Below are 22,552 nucleotides of genomic sequence, written 5' to 3' on the forward strand. Positions count from 1 at the left end.
ATGACGTAATTGATCTTCACATCCTTTATGTGAAGTTTTCACGAATTGCTAAATCTCATTAACTAACCTAACCTAACCTAACCATCTTTGATATCAAAGATTCAGGCTTTCAGCCATCTCCCGTTGTCTCTTTTCCTCCAAGGCTCCTGAATGATCTCCCAATACCCACCCCTTTCCTCCAAAGAGCCCACAGCCCCATTTATACGAATATAGCTCCAAACAAAGGAATCAAAGGCTTAGCAGACCACTCTCGTAAATTGGACTTGCCCAAAAATCTCAACATTGCTCCGAACCCAAAAATAGACATTGCTCCATATTTCAAAAACACATTCATTAAAGTACTCTCAATGCAGAATGTGTTTGAATTCCGAAATTCCGACCAAGTGCATGAGTTTGAAGGCCTTTCTTCAATACCAGCAGATTTGCACAAGCCACATGCGGGCTTCAATGTGTCAGGAAATTTGGAATCACTGGACCACATCGGATCGTCATGAAAAGATTCCAGCCTCTTTATTTATTTGTTTTTTATTGAAGTAAACACTCCAAAAAGCTCGAGAGAGATCACAGCAGGAGGTTTAGGGTTCGTTTATTTTCAGAGATGAGATGAGATGAGATTAAAGTTAAAAAGTTGAATAAAATATTGTTAGAATATATTTTTTAATATTATTTTTATTTTAGGATTTAAAAAAGTTGAATTATTTATTTTATTTTGTATGGAGATTTGAAAAAATTGTAATGATGAAGTGAGATGAGATGAGATGAGATATTTTCTAAAAACAAACGACGACTAACAGTACACCCAACGCACCAACTTAAAATTCCTGAAAATAACCAGAAAATACTTGGAACAGTAACTATCAGTATGCCGTAGGAAGCACCTATTTGTCAAGAGAAGAGAGTGATATGCTTCTTCTCTTCTTTTGCTGGGTGCAGCTGGGCTAAGCCTGATTGCAGGAACTACAAAATTGCAAAGCAGAATAAAAGTATCAAAACTATGGATTTTCTCTAATTAGTATCGAATTCAACATGCCCGAATGACTTGCTTTTGCAAGCCATAACACCATTCTGAAAGTGTTGAAAATATCATTCTCTGGAGAAGAACAGCTCCGCTCTAAAAAGCTTCACCCAGTTAAATTGTGAATATTAGGCCCATTCCAAGTATGTTTCCTTGGGGAAAACCAAAGCAATGACGCAATCGGATGATTTAGGTGCAATGGCGAGCATGGAACATGCATCATGCGAGTCGGGAAGTATGAACAGAAGCCTTGCCCAAATGGAATTCACAACTGGAATCTTGATTAATCCTGCACAGTCCCTCTTCTTCAGGAATGATATGAAAATCAGAAAGCCTTTACAGTCGCCTGCAGAAGATGGGATCAGCTGGCATACCTCCATTTTATGTGTTGGGTGCTACTAAATGTTGATCTCACATGCATGCCGAAATCCGTGCGTTTGGTGATATCTAATTTAGCAGGCCAGTCAGCAGGCTCCGTAAGAGTGTTTGAAAAGTTGCAAATATCAGAGTCCAATGTATGTGAATAAACTGCGCAGTAATGAACCCCACTTTTTCATAATGTAACTTGCCACTGATATTCAAGCCCTCTTCGTAGAACCTATTATTTGCAAAACCATAGGATAAAACTCAGGGAGTCCACGTGTCAAAATTATGGATACTGACCCTTGGATCATTCCAAACCACTAAAACTGGTTCATATTTTTTTATCTCGGCTGAAAGAGCTTTGCATAACTTGGGTCTTGCTCCATCGAAGGACCAGCAAGGCAGCAAGTTACTACGTTAGTATTTTAAAGGACTCGGGAGAAAGAACAAACAAAATCCCAGCGCGAACTTTCATTCCAGTGCAAAGAACCACATCCCAATCAGTCATTACATTAAACCCTTTATACTCAGAATTCAAAGACTCGCATTTCTTATATATGCAAAATCTAGTATTGCCAATGTGCAAATCAAATGAAAACACAGATTTCAAGATCTGCAATTGAAGCTCTGGGGCATCTTGTGAACACCAAGAATCTCTACATCCATCAACAAGAATTTCAACATTTTTGAAATACAGTACCTGAATTATTACTTCAATTTTATGCTGTTGAGCTCTGTTTTGATGGTGCTTAGGAGATCAAGATAACACCTGATTTCCAATGCTCAAAGAAACAGATCAACAGTATAAAACTGGGTGCTTGATGCATGAGGCACAATCACAAGAATGAGGATACAAGTAAAACAAATCTTAAATCATTTCATTCATCCATTAAATTTTGTATTTCGTAAAATATTCTTATTAGAAAACACTTGTGAGAAAACACCCGTGTGAGAGATACTATCTCGTCGCTGCCTTGGCCGGCGAGTGGCTGCTCACCGTCGGCTCAGACATCATCGCCGAGCCCCGACGATCTCACCGGAGGGTTGTCCGGAGTTGGTCATCCCGCCAGCGAGAGATACAACTGTGCGTAAGGAGTATTACCTGTAAGAGAGAAATCCTTTTCGCCGTAACCTAGGCTGGCGAGGGGTTCCCGGCAGCACAGAATAGACCGACGAATCCCTACGTCTATGCCGAGGGTCGTTCGGCGTTGGTTAGCCTTCCGGCAACCTAGATCTCACTGTGTCGTCTATCAGAGCACTTCGGCGATCCTCCCGACAGCTCCATTGGTCGTGCCGTCAACACAGATCGAGTTGACGCTCTCTAGTGAGTCTTATGGGAGTATCCCAGCATCAAGCTTTGAGTGGGAAGTCGTTGGTCTTCAGCAGTGGTCCCTAGTCGTGTGTCTGTGTAGCAGATTTCTGATATGGTCTCAATGTGATGATGAATGGCTGTTGAAGGAGGGGAGTTGGTCAGCATGGGTTCATCTATGGTGTTAGTCATAGAATCTAAATCCTTTACTCTAGTGAAGGTGGGGCGTATGTTGGCCATTACTGAAAGGGGTCGAAGGGTGATTTCTAAGTTGGTTTTGGGTTCAACAACAATGCAGTGGCTGGCTAAGGCCATGGAAGCATGCACAAAGGATGAAAAACAAGATTTTTTCTCCACTATCTGGGAAGGTAGATGCAGTTTCACAGCACACCGTTGCTCAAATGCTCGAGGACGTTATATGGCGATAGAAGGGTATGGTGGTAGTAGGAGGAATTTTATTTTCATTCCTGAAGAGAGGGGGCAGTGGTTGGTGAAGGATGGGAGAGGTGTTGCGTGACTTTTCCTTCGGCAAGAGAGGGAGCGACGTGGCTCTGCTAGGGAGTCGCGTAGCAGACATGTCGGTGGCGTGTCAACGAAGGGAAACTTGGAGGTGCACAAAGATCCTAGTGCATCCTCAGTGGCGAGGCGATCCTATGCAGCAGCTCTAAAGACGGGTCATGCTTTAGGAGTTCAGAGTGAAGGGGATCCGTAAATCACATCTCAGGACCAACTTGTTGAGATGCACAATTCCTTAAAGGAGATGGAAACCCAACTTGTCGAGTTGAAGGCAGCAATAGCTTTCTTGTCTTCGAAAATAGACTGGCTTTCAGTTGGAGGCAACAGGGTTGTAAGAAACAAGACAGGCCCAAATCATTTAAACTCAGTTAAAGGAAAATGGAAGATCGGATTCGGCTCTGTCCCTATTTCTAGATCCAGGAGCGTATGGCGTGTCAAAAGGAAATCCAAGTTGTTTGAAGCAGGGTCTACATTGGGTATTGGCGTAGAGACATCAGAAATGGAATGTCATTCGCCTCATGTAACACAGGATAGACCGATAGTCGGTACTACACTCCTGGTCCCCGAAGCTCCCTCATCAGAGTTGAAGGAAAATAGTGTGCCAAGGTCTGAAGGAGATGTAGGAACCCCAGAGGTGAAGGGACTTGTTGTCACCCCAGAATCTCCAATGGGGACCTTGATACCATTGGAGTTGCTGGAGAACCAAAGGGTTTGGCATTGGTGCCTCGTGTAGATGAATGTCTAGACTCGGGAGTGCAATTAGATACTGTGTCTGCGGATAATGTTGCTCCCTTAGGAGTGGTTTGGATTCATAGATGAGTTGAGATGGGTTGAGATGGTTTGTGAATAGTAGAATAAAAATTGAATTATTTATTATATTTTGTGTGGAGATTTGGGAAAGTAGCTTTGGGATTTGAAAAAATTGAATTGTTTATTATATTTTGTGTGAAAATTTAAAAAAGTTGTAATGATGAGATGAGATGAGTTGAAATGAGTTTTAAATGCAAACGAGGCCAAGTGTCTCTTCCACTAATAGCGGACTGGATTCTGCCTAAAGTTAACGAGATTCAACAGTTTGTGGGAATTTCACATAGAGGATGTGAAGACCAATTCAATGAACTAATCACTATGATTGAGGCAAGCCACGCGCTTGAAACCAAAAGTTTCAAGAAAAACAGGGAGTTACAGTGTCTTTCTTAGACAATCAACTACGACGCTAAGGGTGATAGCTCAACTAAAGGGAGGTCTAGAGGGAGGACATTGTGAAGACGGGGGGAATCAAAGGGTTGGGGTTGGGTGTTTGGGTAGAGTTTTAGTTCTACGAGAAACAAGGGTTGGGGACCGGTCTGGTGTATTTTGAGTTATTCTTTTCACGGGCTTTTTGGGTCATTTTGGACAATGTGTTTTCTTGTATATATCCAGTGTACTTAGTTTCTCATTTGATATATAATATTTTTTACTTATCAAAATTAAAAAAAAAAAAAATTATATTTCGTACAGCATAACAATACATAACAAGATTTCATAGTTTCATCTAATTCAACAATCAAATGCCCTAAGATTCATCATTTACTAATCTCATTATCAATTCACTAATCGTAACATCGTTATCAACTCACTACGACAGAATCATTGGAAAAAAAATACACTTAAAAAAACAACACTCACAAATACAAAACATCGTCTGAATCAAAGAAAATAACCAATCAAACCAGGAATCAATCAATTAGACTTACTAGTTCTCATTACAATCCTTGTCATTCTCAATCCAATCAAACTGACATTCGCCGCGCCAACAAACAAAGAATGCCTAAACAAATCCGCAATCTCCCTCACCTCCTCGTGCCCACACTCTTGCACAACTACCACACACACCCCATTATCCCTCACCGACCTCTCCATCTCTGAAATGAACCTCGCCGGAACAGAGCCTCCTCCAAATGCCCAGTGTACACAAAATCAAACGCACCATCGAAAAACGGCAAGTCATGCGGATCGGCCCGGCTCACCAGAGGCGGAGAGTCAACCAACTCGACACCCGTTACGTCCGAAACGCCGAGTTCGGAGAGGGCCATGACCTCGTGGCCGGCCCCGGCGGAGACACAGAGGACTTTGGAGTGGTTATGGAGGAGACCCAGATGGCGGATTGAGGTGAAAAAGTGAGAAAAGGAAGAGACTTGGGACTTCCAGGCCCTGGAGGACCAGAGGCGGCGGTTCTTCTTGTCGAGGGGGAGAAGCTCTCGTGGGGAGGAGTCGCAGGTGGACTTGGGGAATTTGAGGTGGGGTTTGGGAGGGGAGTTGAGGGGAACGCAGGTCTGCGGGGTTTGGAGAAAGAGGAGGAGAAGGGTGAGGGTGGCTATGGTGATGGAAGCGAAGGATAGCCTGTGAAGGAAGATTTGGATGTGCCTATCCATTTTCGTTGTTGAGGATCTGAATGGTTTGTTTCATTGTTGACGAGAGCGATGCTTGCGCACGCAACTTCTTGCTCATAATTGATAGTTAAAATTAAAAGAGTGCCGCCCATAATGTACCGCTCGTTTTACCGCTTGGTCTTTCTCTTTCTTTTTTTTTTTTTTTTTTTTTTTTCCTTCCTTTTTAACTAAATGATGAAATAAATAATTTTAAATGTAGTGATATATTTTTTAAAAATATTTAAATATATTAAAAAAATAAAAGAAAAAAAAAATAAAAATATTGTACGGTACACTTCAGCGGACTATTCTGCGCTCAGAGTAGCCCGACTCAGATTAAAAATACTTCAGACCGTATGATATAGTTTTCCAACCTACCAATACAGTAACGACACGTTAACAATTGGGCTTTTCAAAAATGATTTTACCGCACTGTATTAGGCCAAGAATTTTGACCCAAATTCATTTCACACTCAAATATATATATATATATATATTTTATGAAAATAATCTCATTTTATTAATGAATCGAAATTATAACTGACTTATCAATATATGAAAAAATTTAAATTATAAGCTAAACTAAACATAAACTATTTCCTAACAGAGAAAACATTCTGTAAACAGAACTTAAAGGCCCCTCTATCCTCTTAGGGAGCAAAAGTACGAAATATTGTTGTGGACACTAAATCCAATAGCTTATTTCTATTTTATTAAACACTAAAATAACAAAAAAACAAATGAAACACATTAACAACTAACAACTAACAATTACTAACTTACAACTAAACTACAAAACCACAAGCCTCGGTGTGACCAGGATGTCATGCCCACTGCAAACATTGGCATCTTGCGCCATGACGGCACGAGCACGGCTCACGCACGGACACTACAACCTCCACTACGTAGGTAGCACCTATACGCTAGCACTAGTCATATGATATCACCGGCTGTGACATCGCCCTCCACTCTCGAGTAGCTTTTGTCCCAGATTGCGTCCAATCCAAAGGCTCAACACTTCACTTGAGTCAACAAAAGAACAAAAAAATAGAAAAACAAACAGCATCAAAATACTGGAATAGAACAACAAAAAAACAAAAAAACAAAATGAATGAACCGCGTGCAGGGTATTGGTCACTCGAGGAGGAAAACAGACGGTCAATCTTGGAAGACCCGGAGTCAGGGAGTCCAGAGAAACCAAGCGTGGCAGCGGTAGAGGGCTCCGCTGTGGCGCGTGATGGGCACACGTTGACGAGATCCAGAGCTTTGTCCTGCACGTGCGGGCTAGGCTCCACTCCGATAAATGCCATATTTGGTGTCTTGAAGATCGGCGGCTGAGTAACATCCCGGTGGGGTGCGTGTAGGAGAGCGACGGCTGGAAAGACCCGAACGGCGATCCTCCCTTATTCGGCCTAAAAAGAAAAACAAAATTAAAAAAAAAAATACTACATAGAAAATAAAATGGACAGACGAGAAGGGAGATGGGAGGGACAAAGAGGGGAGAGGAGCCAAAGCTCCCACTCCCTTTCGTTTGATCTGAAGTTTTAGAAAGTTTAGATAGAAAGAAGCGGATTTTTCTAGAGAGAGAGTCGTGTACGTAGATCACACTCAAATATTTGAACATTATAATTTTTTCACACTCAAATTCATTTCGCAATCATCAGGTTCTGAATCTATCATGCAAGGCCAAAATCTCAGATCCATTAGAAATTACAACCCCATCTGTTCAGATCAACGTTATTTGAAACTTGAAACAGCTTCTGTGTTTGAAAGGAACTACATACAGTACTAAAAAAGTGGAGCTCAAGCTTTAATAAACTTTAACATTCGAAAATCATTCAAAATGTTTCCTTTAAAATTCCACACAAATTAGTCTGTTAAATACTATCACTGCTTCAACTACTCTCAAACACTTTTATTACTATTTTTTACTTAATTATTATTTTTCACTTACTTTTTCTATTATTCATTACTTTTCACTTATTTTTTATCATTATTTAATATTTTATTATTATGTTTTCATTAATTTTTTACAAATATTCTTTTCAGATATTCTCACTGCTCTAACGTAGACGGGAGTGAAAGAAAAAGGATAGCAAGCTATGAGATTGAGAGAGTTGCCTCAGGCTTCGACTTGACGATGATGGGCGACGGCGCTAGATGGAGATGAGATGCGAGACAGTGGCTGAGAGAAGGTTATATTTTTTTTGTACAGAGGAACACGAGAGATGGAAAGAATGGAGATGATTATATATATATATATATATATATTTATATATATATTCTGGAACCAGTCAGCCTCCCATTCGTTGGTGTATTTCTCGACTTTATAGTAGTCTGCACAATGCTATGAAAACAAAGCTGCTCCAGTTGTAAAGAAACAGCAGACATCACAAAGCTGACTTATCTCAGCAAACTTCATAGTGCTACATTATAAACACTTATCTCATTCATATTGATGTTTCTCGCAAACTAGAAGTCCATTCGGTACTTGTGTGTGCTCGACTAGAAGAACTTGCTGTGCTAGACAGGCCTTTTCTAAGAACGAAAGCTGGTTGTCTAGGAGTTGGAACTGTCGCAGTCTCACTGTCAAGCATGGCAATGATATTTGAGATGGTGGGGCGGTCACTTGGGTCTTCCTGTACGCATAAGAATGCAATATTAACGCATTTCAAGAACTGATCAACATTGCAACTCTCCCGCAAGGCTTGGTCCATTGAGTCCAACACCCTGTTTTCTTCCCACAATCTCCATGCCTGATACATTTTTTAAGTAGATATTGGTATGAAGTATAAGATGACAAAAAACAGAACTGATGATTATGAAAGGTATAAATTGCTTACATAAGCTACAAGGCTCATGGCTTCTTCTGATTGATAAAATCCTATATTCTTTTTTCCACATATATCTCAAGGAGAACTATGCCAAAGCTATAAACATCGGATTTGACCGAGAAAATTCCATTTAATGCATACTCCGGAGACATATAGCCCCTGCATTAGAAAAATTTCCAGTCAACAAAGTTGGCACATGCGTGAGTTTTGTTCAATGGAGTTTGGAGATCGAGAATTGTGGTATTATAGTATACAAAAATCAGCTTTCAGAGTTATATTGACTACCATAAACTTACAAAGTTCCAGCTACTCGGGTTGTGTTATCCCCAGTTTCTTTTCCTCCAACCATCCTTGCCAAACCAAAGTCAGATATTTTGGGGTTCATCTCCTCATCAAGAAGAATGTTGCTGGTTTTCAGATCTCTATGGATGATCCTCAATCTAGAGTCTTGGTGAAGATAAAGAAGTCCTCTAGTTATTCCCAAGATAATGTTGAAGCGCATCTTCCAGTCCAAAAGCATGCTTAGATTTTTATCTTCATTTTCCATTGAAGAGCACAATTTTAGAACAGAAACAGATTAAGCTTTTACTCAAATAAGATACAGTTTTATCAAGCTCTGTAAGAAATTAGGGATTTGGTTTAGAAACTAACCAAATATAAATGAGTCTAAGCTTTTGTTTGGCATGTACTCATAGAGTAAAATCTTTTCATCTACATTTATGCAATATCCTCGAAGTCTAACAAGATTCCTATGTTGGAGTTTCGAAATCAACACCACCTCATTTTTAAATTCCTGTAAGCCTTGTCGTGATACACTTGAGAGCCTCTTTACAGCAATTTCATGACCTCCCGGGAATGTAGCCTGCGACAAAATTACCCACAATATTACTGCTAACAGAAACTATTACAACGAACATACTAAATGATGCTTCTAAATTACCAGGTAAACAGGCCCGTAGCCCCCCTGCCCAAGCCTGTTTGAATCTGAGAAGTTATTTGTAGCGGCTAGTATGCATTCCAAATCAAAAAAGGGTACTTCTATGCCTTGCCCATCTTCTTCTATGGACCCAACCGAGTCTATCAAGTCCTTGACATGTCTTTCACTGTCCAATGTGTGAAGTGCTTGTTTTCTTTTCTCCCTTATCACTTCTGAATGCCGTAGACAACATGTTTAGTATTTACATGTTAATTACAGGATTCAACTACTAAGTGGTTTCATTCTGAATCAAATGGGGTATAAAACTAAAGATTGTGGAGTTACCTTGCCTCTTGGCCATCTTTCTTATATACATAAAAATAATGATGCAAGCGAGAGCAGTCACACATGCAAGAAGTAACACAACAATCAGGATCAATGGAATCTTTCTCGTTGAAGGCTGATCTTTTGAAGGCTCTTTCGAAGGCTCTTCTGAAGACGTAGGAAAATCACCTTCTACAAGAAAGAAAGAGGACATGTCTGTCTCACTTAGATATTTAAAATATTGAAATGACTCTTCTTGAATAGGTCTATGATGATGTTCAAGATCAAATGGAAAAAACAGATATTGCTAAACAAGAAAGTAGTTTAAATAGAACAGACTCCTCTTTAGCAATAACATCACACAGGTCTAATCTGCAGAGGCATCTGACATAGCCATCCTAACCTTTAGTACAATTCAAATTTGAGCCATCCCACCGGAAGTTTGGATGGCAAAGGCACCTCAGCTTTCCATCTATGGTTGCATTGCAAGTTGAATTTGGCCAATCTTTGCAGCCCTCGGATGAAGTACAGGTTGGCTCCATTAATGGTGGCTTCCAACTCAACTCTACGCCGACTTTATTTTTGCTTTGTCTAGAAGCGTTCGCTCTGCCTTTCAATTGATCAATGGAGTTGCCTATATCAGTAATAAATTTGCTGGTCGAAAAAAATGGGAATGACTCATTTAGCCACGGAATTGTTCTTGAATTCCTAGCATCAAGATATTCTTCGAATTCGACTTGGATGACAAAGTTTCGTGCACTTGGATTGATGCTGACAACACGTTGGGCGCCACTGGGCGCCTTGAAGTTAACCTGGCCTGACGAGTTGTTGCAGTCGAAATTGAAGTACATGGGGTCACCACAATCTTGTCCCGTGCTCAAGGGATAGGGGATCGTATATGTGCCACAAGGCTCACAAGTCTTTGCAGTTGATTCTGCCAGAGTATAAAGTTCAAAATAGAAAATATACACTAAAAATTGAGCTTTGCCCCTTGTAGTTTTAGGAACCTGTTTAGCATTAAAACATGTTACATTGGCCAAATCAGACTGCCTAACAAAATCAAAGATTTTGAAGGCCAGGTGAGAGTTGATTGTTTCTCACTTCCTTTTCCTTATCTATATTCTCTTTTTTTGAAAAGTAGCTATAATACATTGGCCAATTCAGCTATTGAATCAACTCCATAATATTCTAACATTTTTAAAAGGGATTACCTATGTCAGCTTTAGCTACGCGAACAGAGAGGTTACGACCAGGGTGCTTATACTCCTCTTGAAGATCACCTATATTCTCATTCCAAACCCAGCAGATATTGTCACTAACAGTAGTAGTATCACCTCTTTGCGTGATGTTTTCAGCTTCCTGATATGAATAAGCGACGCACTGGCTATTTTCAAGACAATTCGTTTCACATTCTGTTTCATTTGCTACCTTGGAATCTGAATCTGGGTCGCTGACTTTCATCATCTTTAAGCTCAAGAATATATCGATCTTATTTGATGTCGATGTCAAATTTCTGATGCACCCACCAGAAAAATCTCCGGAATCCCAATCAACAAGGTGAGTAGGCTTGAACCCCGGCAAACATTTGCATAGAAATGGCCAATTGTTAATATTGCAGCTCCCAAATTTCCCACAATAGTTATAAATGCCACATTCGTCTTCCGGCTTCGACCATGTCAAAGACCAAATGCGTTTCGTCTTATCCCAGGTCAGGTACTGCAACTGCCCAGCTTTATTCATTACCAACCTTGTGAAATTTGAACTTCGCTGTTTTGTTGGGTTTTTCGGAAAGTCTATTTTATAGTAATGTTTGACGCTCTCGCTGAAATTGGATAACAAGTAGGGTATGAGATAAGGCATTTCATCTGAGCTCGAGAACGTACCTGGCATCCGACCTTTCCAGTGAGGGAGAGATTTTTTTGACACTACATAGTGGCCCTCTCCTTGTTGATCTAGCTTAAACGTGTATAGCCCACTTCCAGGGTCATCATCCTCTTGCCATGAAGTTAATGTGAGGTTTTCATCCATCTTCATACCTGAAAGAAAAGTATCGGTTGGATTTTTGAAGTTCTCCCACAAACTCGTCGGCATGCGATCATCGCTTAACACTAGGTTTCCAGAATCCATGAGCTTCACAGTTCGGTTTGTAGAGGAGGATCTCTCAAGAGTTGTAGACCAATATTGTTTTCCAGTACTGCTATCCAATACCTTGAGGTTACCATCTTCTGCAATTAGGAAAACACCTGTAAAGTTCGCCGGCAATGGGTTGTCTCGGTTGGCAACCCATACAACTGTATCTGGGTCCCATTTATAGCATATTCCGACGAATTTTTTGGGGCTAGTGGTGCTGCTCCTAGTGGTAAAGAATCTGAGTTCAAACGTTCTTTCAGCGGAGACAAGAGTTTCACTCCCAGAAATACTTCCGCCATGTTTAAGAATATCTCCAGGATAGCAATTTACATGAAGAGAGAACCCCAAGAAGAAAAAGACGCAAGAAAGCAAGCATCTTGAAGACGATCGTCTGTTGAGTTTTCTTCTATGGCTTGCCATTCATTCATTCTCAGAAAGCAGGCGGCCTAGCAAAATTGTGATTTCCACTCCGAGCGGCACATCACTCACTGCGCACTATATTTCTTGGATAAATGTTGTAGCACTATTTTGCATTGTATTATTGCGCATCAGATTGTATTATTGCGCATCAGATTGACTACGAAAAGACTAGAAAGAAAGTCGGGGTTTACAATAGAAATGATATTGTTAAATTTTAATAATAAATTCCACTATTAATCATATGATAGGAAAACTAATTAAAAACTGTAATGAACAATGAACAAAATACTTGATAAATTATAATAGTTCGGAAATCTTTTCTAGTACTTACTGTCTTTTTTTTTTTTTAGTTTTTTTTCTTTTAGAGGTCAGATCTTAAATAAAGTGCACATTACAATATTGATGCAACGTAATAAAATTAATAAATAAATAAAAATAGGTAGTAATTATTAGATCCCCAGTCGAACACCCTTCTAGCATATTAGCCAACGAATTACATCAGGTAGTGTAACACTCGGGCTCTAAGCCCATTTCCAGTTGAAGCTCAGCTCGATTTCACGAAACCCAGCCCACGACTGATGATCACTTGGAGGAGGCGCGAACAACGTCATTTGGTTAGTGTTTATTTCCCCTTTTCTGCTGCACTGTTTTTCTTCTTCGTGGGTTCTCCTTTGCACTGTAGTTTCTGCAAACCTTTCATTCCGTGTGTTTCGTCCCACGATCGGCGGTTCATTTCAGTTTCTCACATGGAATCTTCCCTCACCACTTTTGAACTACTCAAACTTCCCCTTTACACAGATTTTTTTTTATTCATCCTTGGCTGGCGCTAGCTTTTTCTCCGTGAGTCATCAAATTCGCGTCACCGTTGGCTGGCTTCCACGACGCATCTTCGTGGGTCTCGAAACCTTAGTGCCGTCGTCGAATTCTCCCTAGAGTTTTCTTTTCGGTAACCATCCCTCCCTAGTGTAACGCACAATCCCAAGCCCTGCCTAGGCCCACTGAGAAGCCCAACCCGCTTGAAGAAATGACATCATTTTTGAGTTAGCAGTTATCTTTTCTTTTCCCTCTTTTTCTCTCTCCCCCCCCCCTCCCCCGGTCACTTTCTCTTCCTTTTTCCGCTATGCATGTCCCCATTTCACTCCCCGTTAACTCTTATGCCACTTCGGTTTTCACTTACAAACTCTTTCTTTCATAGTTTGCTCCCTCCCTTCTCCCTGTTGTACATCACCGTTGTCATGGTGTCGTCGTTGGTTGCCCCTTACCATGCCATTAAGTTTCTGTTTGTTCCTCTATCTCTTTGTCTCTTCTCTACCCAACTGCATCTCTCACTCCCTCTCGATCTCGCTGTCCAGCTATCTCCCGTCTCTTCCTTTTGTTGCACCGTCGCACGTTTACATATATCTTAGTGATAATATAATGGTTACATACACTTTTTATATAAGCGTATATGACCAAATGTATATAAATGTATTTATAAAAAAGAATATATATAATTTATTATACTATAAAATGTATTTATACTCAATATATATAGTTTATATTAATAACATATGACCAAATGTCTATGTTTAATGTTATTAATTTTACAGGTTTATGTAATATTAATTTTAAATTATAATATTAAAATTTTTAATGATAATGTTATATCAAGTGTTATATTAAGATTTATAAGATTAATTTTAAGTTAAATCTAATGTTATTTTAATTTTATGTTATTAGAGTAATAGGATTTTAAGATTTAATGTTACGTTAATTAGTAATTTAACATATAATATAGAATTTTTTTTATATATAATATATATTATATATAAAAAATTAAAAAATATATACGTATATGAAAGGATCCGATCGGTTTTAAAAAAGAAAATAATTTCAAAACAGCTGGACATCAGCAAAAGTGCCCGAAGTACTTTAGCTTTAAACAAAGCAAAAGTAGGCTCTATAAGTCTGCCTGTAGTACACTTTTAACTCTTTTCTTTTTTTTCTTTTTTGAAAGGAAAAACTTTATAAAGTTACGAACATCATTTACTGAGTTTAAACAATGCAAAAAGTAGGCTCTATAAGATAAGTCTGCCACTTTATAATATTATATAGCCACTTCAGCTTTAATATTTTTTTCCCCCAATGAGAAATTGTGTGTTTATTTATTAAAGGCTTAAAGCCCCACCAATACCTATAGTGGCTTAAAAAACAAAAACAAAAACAAAAAAGGAAGGTGTTTGTGGCATCGTGGAGATGCAAGCGAGGCTAAGCTTGAGAAAAGAGTCGTCGACAGCAGGGTTCGAACCTGCGCGGGCATAGCCCAACAGATTTCAAGTCTGTCTCCTTAACCACTCGGACATATCGACTTCACTTGGGCTAATGCTGGTTATACTTTAAATTAGATTCATTCGCTAAAATCGTTTGCTTCGACTATCAAGCTTCGGTTTTGATTAAAAAAATTGAGAAAAATTATACTTTGTCCCGTAATTTTGATTCCTTATTTTGCCGTTCGTGTATTTTATTTTTTTAATTTTTTTTATTTAATAGTTTTAGAAAGTGACTATTAATAAATTAGTGTATTTTTAAAAATATTTAAAGATGTTTAAAAATATTTAAAAGAAAAAAAAGTACAAATACACTAGGGCACACCAACTATATATGCTGGGCGGCTGAGTAGTATTGTCCAAAAATTGATGTATTATTATGAAAATTGAATGGATGAAATCAACCTTTTTTTTCATCATAATCATCTCAGTTTTCAATGCTTAATAAGATATATCTAGTCATATTTTAAAGAAAATTTGTATTCTGAAGTTAGTGTGAAAAATATATTTATTAAAGTGTTTACATTTACATAAATTAATTTTAAAATTTAAATTTTATAAATCAAATTTTATATGTATCGAGAATTAAATAATTATATTTTAAATTAAATTTGTTGGCTTTTATAATGAAATGAGGTGTCCCAGCACTACCCTTTTATTGGCATATGTAATAAAATCATTATCAGGAAATTCAATGTCATTTTACCGAGATAGTCACCAAGTTTAGGCTTCTATTTACTCTCGTTTGACAGATAGGATTTACAAATTTCTGACACTGGTTTTCCACTCATGCCACTGGGTTCTACGACTTCTAAAATAGATTCGACTGCACAAGTTTATAAATAAACGGTAATGAGACCCTTATTATCTAATATCAGGAGTGTAATTGATTTGGTTCGGTTCGATTTTAAATATATTTTAGAACTGAATTGAGATACATTGAATTGATATCGCACCGACTATATCTCTAAACCGGTACTTCCAATTTTTTCAATATTATATATATATATATATAATATATTATATATACTATATATATTGTAGTATATTATAATTTATAGTGATAATATATAGTTATTTATATATAGTGATATAATGATATAATATTATATATATATATAGCTATCTACTAATACTATAGTATCATATAGTGGATTATTAATAGTTATATGATACTATAGTATTAGTATTAGTATTAGTATTAGTGTGTGTATATATATATATATATAATAGTATCATATAGTGATATAACATTTGATTATGTATGTTCGTGATAATATGTTTTTATTTTTATTTTATAAGTATGCTAGGTTACATATATGTTAATGATAATATGATGGTTTCATACATTTTTTATATGAGTGTATATGATCAAATGTATAGAAATGTATTTATAAAAAAGAATATATTTTATAATTTCTTATGCTATAAAATGTATTTATCTTTAATATATACATATATATATATATATGTATATAGTTTATATTAATAACATATGATCAAATGTTCATGTTTAAAATTAAAATTTTATATTATAATTAATTTTATGTTATAAAATTAAAATTTTTAAGATAACGTTATATCAAATGTTATATTAAGATTTATAAGATTAATTTTATGTTATATCAAATGTTATATCAGTTTTATGTTATTAGATTATTATTGTACATGAATAATAGGATTTTAAAATTTAATATTATATTAATTAGTAATTTAGCATATAATATAAAATCATTTTATATATAATTATATAAATTATAAATAACAAAAAAAATCATATAAAAAATTTAAATATGTATATATATATGAACCGGTGTGGTTCGGTCTAGTTCGGTCCGGTGTTAGAAAAAAGAAAACCGAAACCGGAATGGTTTTGACTGGTTTTGAGAAAAATGGAACCGGTACCAGATCGAACCTACCTGTTCGGTTCAGTCCGATTCACCAATTGTTTTTTCACCCCTACTAGTACTACCGATCTACTACCTGGTTTCTTTTTCTTCCTTTGACATTCAAAACCTCTATCAGACACTTGAGTAACTCAGCTCCCATTCACACCCACACCAACCTTTTGTTCCCCTTCCTACCCATGCCAGCCTCTCAGTTCGACGAAGTGAAGGAGGGGAAACTTATATTAGAAAGAAGAGCCGAGAAAGTATTACAAGATAAAGGACTATTATTGTATAAAGATTATTTTTAGTCACATGTATCACGTGCACCATAGTTAGGATGTACATTAGTTACTATACTATAGATTCTTGTATTTTAGTTTTTCCATATGATGAAATAGTATAGGTTCTAGAATTTTAGCACATTATCGAGCATTCTCTCTCTATCATGGTATCAGAGGTAAAGTGAAAACCCTAACCCTAAGTGACGTTTCTCATGGTTGTCGCCTCTCACAATTCGTCTTCTCCTTCCACAGTTCATCGCCATACCTTTGAGGATTATTCTAATCCATTCTATCTCCAAAGTGGTGATCATCTTGGACCAATGCTTGTCTCCCAACCACTTGATGGAGCCAACTACCTTACATGGAATCGATCCATGTCTATGGCACTCATTGCCAAGAACAAACTTTGTTTTGTTAATGGTGTTTTTCCACCACCTGCCACCATAGATTTGATGCACAATGTGTGGATCAAATGTAATACGGTCGTTTTGTCATGGTTGCTCAACACCATGTTGAAGGAAATTGTTGCTTCAGTTATTTACCTTGAATGTGCCGAGGAGATGTGGAATGATATGAAGGAGAGGTTTGCTCAAAGCAACTGACCTTGTATTTTCAGATTCGAAAGAATATTGCTTCTTTGACTCAAGAAAACTCATTTGTAAGTTCTTATTTTAGATGATTGAAAAGTTGCTGGGAAGAGATGGTTCATTGCTAGGAAGAGATGGTTCACACATATTGGCACAGTTAGACTCTCTGATTCCTTTGTTCTAATTGATGTTTTGTATGTCCCAAATTTTACATTCAATCTCATTTCAGTTAGCCAATTAATTTCATAGTTATCATGTTTTTTGCTATTCTTACATGATTTCTGATATATTCAAAACCTCTACAATTGGAGGATGATTGGAGTAGCTACGCAATCCTATCATTTACTACAAGTACTAGGCACTTCTGGTTCTTGTAAATTTGTTTCATTTGGTTCATTTCCTTACTGTAATTCTATTAGAAATAATTCTCACATATGGCATTGTTACCTTGGACATATTTATGCTTCTCGATTGCTTGATTTAGCTTCAGACTTGTCCAACTTCACATATCAGAATAATAGTCATTGTGATGTTTTTCCTCTTGCGAAACAAAAATGACTTCCCTTTCCTTTAAGCACATCCATTTCAACATCTATGTTTGAGCTCATTCATTGTGATGTATGAGGTCCTTTCTCTATACCCTCTTATAATGGCTTCAAATATTTTTTAACCATAGTATATGATTTTAGTATATGTACTTGGGTATATGTACTTAAATCTAAATTTGAAACACATTCTTATATACAATATTTCTTCACTTTTGTTAAGACTCAGTTCAAAATGACATGAAATCTTTCTTTGCCAACATAGGAGTTATACATCAACACAATTGTGTTTATACTCCTCAACAGAATGCCATTGTTTAAAGAAAACATCAACACATATTAAATGTTGCTCGAGCTCTTCGTTTCCAATCTCATATTCCTTTAAATTTTTGGTGTGATTGCATTTTAACTATTGTTTATCTCATAAATAGAATACCAGCACCTGTTCTTTCAAACAAATCACCATATGGGATACTATTTTCTATTAAACCCCAATATAATCATCTTAAAATTTTTTGTCGTCTTTGTTATGCATCCATTCTTGGTAATTCATCTACAAAATTTTTTACTTGAGCTCAAGCTTGCATATTTCTAGGCTATCCAGCTGGTATAAAAGGGTATAAGCTGTATAATATCCATACTCACAAAATCATCATTTCTAGAGATGTCATCTTTCATAAGACAATTTTTCCCTTCAAAACAGATTCTAATTCTATACATTCTTCATCTGAGCTTCAAACTCGTTCATCATCTCAACCTAATCTTGTCTTGCCAACTCTTCTCTCAGATGTTGCACTTAATTCTACATCACATATTTCTTTACCTCATAATCATGATACACTAGAAAATGTCCCAGATCCAATTCTCACTCAAAAGTCTACAAGAAATAGGAGGCCACCTAATTACTTTCAGCATTATCATTATTCCTTGCTTTCCAATAATAAAGTTACTCCTACTTCTCCTTTGGTTGATGGTTCTCCCAGTTCAGGTACCCTTTATCCTATATTTTCATATTTGTCATATTCCAAATTTTCTCCCTCATACAAACATTTATGTTCATCAGTTGACTCTCTTTATGAACCTAAATTGTTTTCATCAAGCCATCAAACATCCTCATTGGAGTGATGCAATGATAGTTGAAATCAGTGCTCTTGAAGCTAATACAACTTTGGTTTTAACTGATTTACCTCCTGGCAAGCAGCCTATTGGCTTTAAATGGGTTTACAAGTGCAAGTAGAAATCTGATGGCACTTTAAAGAGATATAAGACTCGATTAGTTGCAAAGGGTTATAGTCAACATGAGGGAATTGACTATTTGATACTTTTTCTCTTGTTGCAAAACTTACTACTATTCGTTATTTTCTTGCTTTGGCTATCATTTATAACTGGAAATTACATCAATTAATTGTAGACAATGCATTTCTTCATGTGAATTTATATGAAGAAGTTTACATGAAATTGCCACTTGGTTTTTCTAAACCTGGAGATTCTTGAGTATGCAAGCTGCTCAAGTCTTTGTATGGTTGAAAGCAAGCCTCTTGCTAATGGTTCTCTAAGTTCTCTTCGACTCTGATTGCTTATGTCTTTAATTAGTCTAAATCTAATTATTCTTTGTTTAAAAAGCATTCTGGTGATTCTTTTGTGGCACTGTTGGTGTATGTTGATGATATTATTATTACCTCTAACAACTCACAAACTGTTGTTGATCTTAATGTTTTTCTTCATTTGCACTTTAAGCTAAAAGATCTTGGAACTTTGAGGTATTTTTTGGGTCTTGAAGTGGCAAGGTCTATAAAAGAAATATGCCCTTGAAATTGTGTCTGATTCTGGTCTTTTAGCTTGTAAGCCTGCTACTTGTCCTACGGATCAGAACTTACGATTGTCAAAAACAGATTATGGGTTTCTGTTTAGTTTCAGAGAATTGATCGATTGAAGAAGAAATCTGCCAGAGGTTTTGAATAAGGGTGCTACCCGCACCCTACGGGGCGGGGTAGCCCCTTACCTACAGCCGCATCTTCTGGGTGAGGTACCCCACCCTATTGCTAGGGGAGGGGGGCAAATCCCTTACCCTGCTGTGGCCTCGGCCCAATTCAATAACTGATAGGCCCAAAAATTATTCCTAGGTCAAAAAGTGATAAAAAAACACATTTTTAGACCAAAATTATTAATTTAAATTTGTAAATATCACTATAATTTAAAAATTATGTAGTTTTTAAATTTTCTAGTACATACTTTATGTAAGTTGTAGTGTAGTATGGTGACTTTTTTATAGAGTGCATTGACAATACAAGTCTCACACTTGAGTAATGTGGGACTCTTGTATTGCTTTGGCATATCCACTTACACAAAGTATTAAGTAAAAATTCTACTTAATACATACTACTATTACCATATTTATATATATAGTAAAAATAATAAATATTTATAAATATATATTTATATAAAAAATTAAATAAGCAAGACGGGGTACGGGGCTCGGCCCCACTGGGGCCATACTGCCCCTCGCCCCCGCTGGTGTTTTACCTTGCAAGGAGGGGAGCACGGGGGCAGGGCAGCTGGGGTCCACCCCTAATCTCACGGTCCCTCCCTCTAGTTCATCTGAAGCTTGTTGTTCCTAGCCTTTATTTCTACCCACATATTATATTCTTTTACATAAATGCCCTTAAGACCACGTGTAGCTTCCAATGAAAGATTCTATTTTTAATATTAATTTCATCTCTACCCTTTTTATTTAAGTCATGACAGATTGGGTTATTTCATTCATGTGGGTCTTGGTCGGACGTTGGGTCTGTTATTAATTGTTACAAAACACCATTATAATATTGTGTGTTAGGGTCGGCTTAATTTTTAAAACAGGCTTGTATTGAGTTGGGATTATGTTAGGAAAATATTAAGTTGGATATGTATTTTACATGGACTAAATTTTAATTGAATAAATATGTTAGCCATACACTTTAGGTTACATAAATAATTTAGAATTAGTCGGGAAAATTAATTGGATATCAATTAATTTGAGAAGTGATGATATTGTAGGATTACAAGAATTTTATATTTTTAGGAAAAATAGGTTATTTTAGTATTTCAGGCTTAAATATCAAAATACTTTTTTAATTAGAGATTTAAGTAAATTGTGTCTATTTTATAGGTGATAATTGATATTTGTTCATCACTATTGTGGAAATATTCAGAAAAGTTAAAAAGTCCAAATAAGCGGGTTTTCTATGCTAGATTTTGTATAAAAAGAAAACAAATTGAAGTTGACTTTATAAAAAAATATGCATATTATGTTTTGAAATGAAATGTGAAAACAACTTTAGTTATGTGATCTGCATTACTCGTGAAAGTTGTACAAAGATAAAATACTTTTTAGCATGACTAGGTAGACATGAGCAATATTTTGACATATTTTCTTAACTGTGCAAAAAGAGCGAATATGAAATCTATGAATTTTATACATGTTATATGAAGATGTTCTGAATCCATTTTTGATTATGCAAAAATGATATGAATATATTTAGTAGTCTGTTTGATATGATATGCATCTGAAAAACCTATGGTATGATTTTCTGATTTTATATCTGATTATGTTTCTGGTTATGATACGATGGCTTTGATTCTGTTATATGGTTGGTACCAACATTTCTGATATGAGTACACCCACTTTGGAAATAAAATAGTTTTTACTGCGTGTTCTTTCTTGTGTGCATACTCGGGGCTCCGAGAATGAATAAGGGAAAGATTCACATTCTGATATTTCCTAATTTGGCCACCGGAGATAGCAAAACCCTACCACGGGAGTTTTTTTTTTTTATATATAATAAAACTAATCTCATTAATCATCATCAGACACTTACATGAACTTGATAGTACAAAGTAATGGAACCAAACTAAATCATATCCTTGGCAACCAAAGGTAAAATACAGTTTGGACATATCTCAATGTCATAAACATCTTCTATGCATTCGAGTGCAGCCTTTGCTAAGCTGTGAGCTGCCATATTAGCCTCACGATATACATGTGAAACTGACCAAATAGCAGCCGAATCTAATATAGTTCTTGAATTTTTTATGAGACATCCACCCATGCTCCAATTGGAAGTATCTTGGTTTAGTAGGTCCACTACCCGTTTTGAGTCCCCCTCCAGGTAGAACTGCCTTAAGCCAAGTTCCTTGCAGAAAATAGTTGCCAAAAGAAGCCCATAGGCTTCAGCATCAAAAGCATTGCCTCTTAAAGTTTTGTTAGCACGAAGGGCACCTATCACAAGACCTTGATGATCTCTGATGAGTACTCCTATACCAATCCTCCCCTCCTTCGGTTGTACAACTGCATCCCAATTGACTTTGAAACACCCTACTGCAGGTTTTGTCCATTTATGAGCCCTTGCCAGAGACTTTGGAGTACAACCAGCATCTTGTTTGAGGGCCTCCTTATGAGAGAAAAGTTCTGTCCTGGCCTGATCTGTGACATCCCGTGGGTGTTTAAAATCTTTTTCATGTAAACAGTCATTTCTTTTAGACCATATCACCCTCATTGTGACTTCTACCTCATCTAGTTCCCCTGGATCAAGAGCATCAACCAGGCCTGCCCAAACATTGAAAACCAAATCACTCTGGAGAGACAACTTCTGCACTTTCTTTGGACCTTGACACCACACATCTTTAGCAGCAATACATTCCCATAAGGCATGGCCAGAAGTCTCAGGTTC

At 37.0% G+C, this 22,552-nt stretch overlaps 1 protein-coding gene, 1 non-coding gene and 1 pseudogene across 2 annotated transcripts; all 3 read right to left on the bottom strand.

Moving 5' to 3' along the window:
• Positions 1 to 785: 785 nt before the first annotated feature.
• LOC121252423 lies at positions 786 to 5,650 on the bottom strand (annotated as a pseudogene).
• Positions 5,651 to 8,004: 2,354 nt separating this feature from the next.
• LOC121252422 (G-type lectin S-receptor-like serine/threonine-protein kinase At4g03230) lies at positions 8,005 to 20,774 on the bottom strand. Its single transcript, XM_041152028.1, is given in 10 exon segments — positions 8,005 to 8,370; positions 8,458 to 8,522; positions 8,525 to 8,607; positions 8,745 to 8,982; positions 9,100 to 9,310; positions 9,389 to 9,597; positions 9,710 to 9,880; positions 10,092 to 10,622; positions 10,900 to 12,341; positions 20,765 to 20,774. Coding segments are annotated over 9 exon segments (3,153 nt in total). The 5' UTR covers positions 12,239 to 12,341; positions 20,765 to 20,774; the 3' UTR covers positions 8,005 to 8,064.
• Positions 14,505 to 14,586, bottom strand: TRNAS-UGA. The gene has a single exon. It is a non-coding gene; the product is annotated as a tRNA-Ser (tRNA).
• Positions 20,775 to 22,552: the final 1,778 nt, after the last annotated feature.

Source organism: Juglans microcarpa x Juglans regia, chromosome 2S, assembly GCF_004785595.1.
Source record: "Juglans microcarpa x Juglans regia isolate MS1-56 chromosome 2S, Jm3101_v1.0, whole genome shotgun sequence".
In the NCBI taxonomy this organism is placed as follows: domain Eukaryota; kingdom Viridiplantae; phylum Streptophyta; class Magnoliopsida; order Fagales; family Juglandaceae; genus Juglans; species Juglans microcarpa x Juglans regia.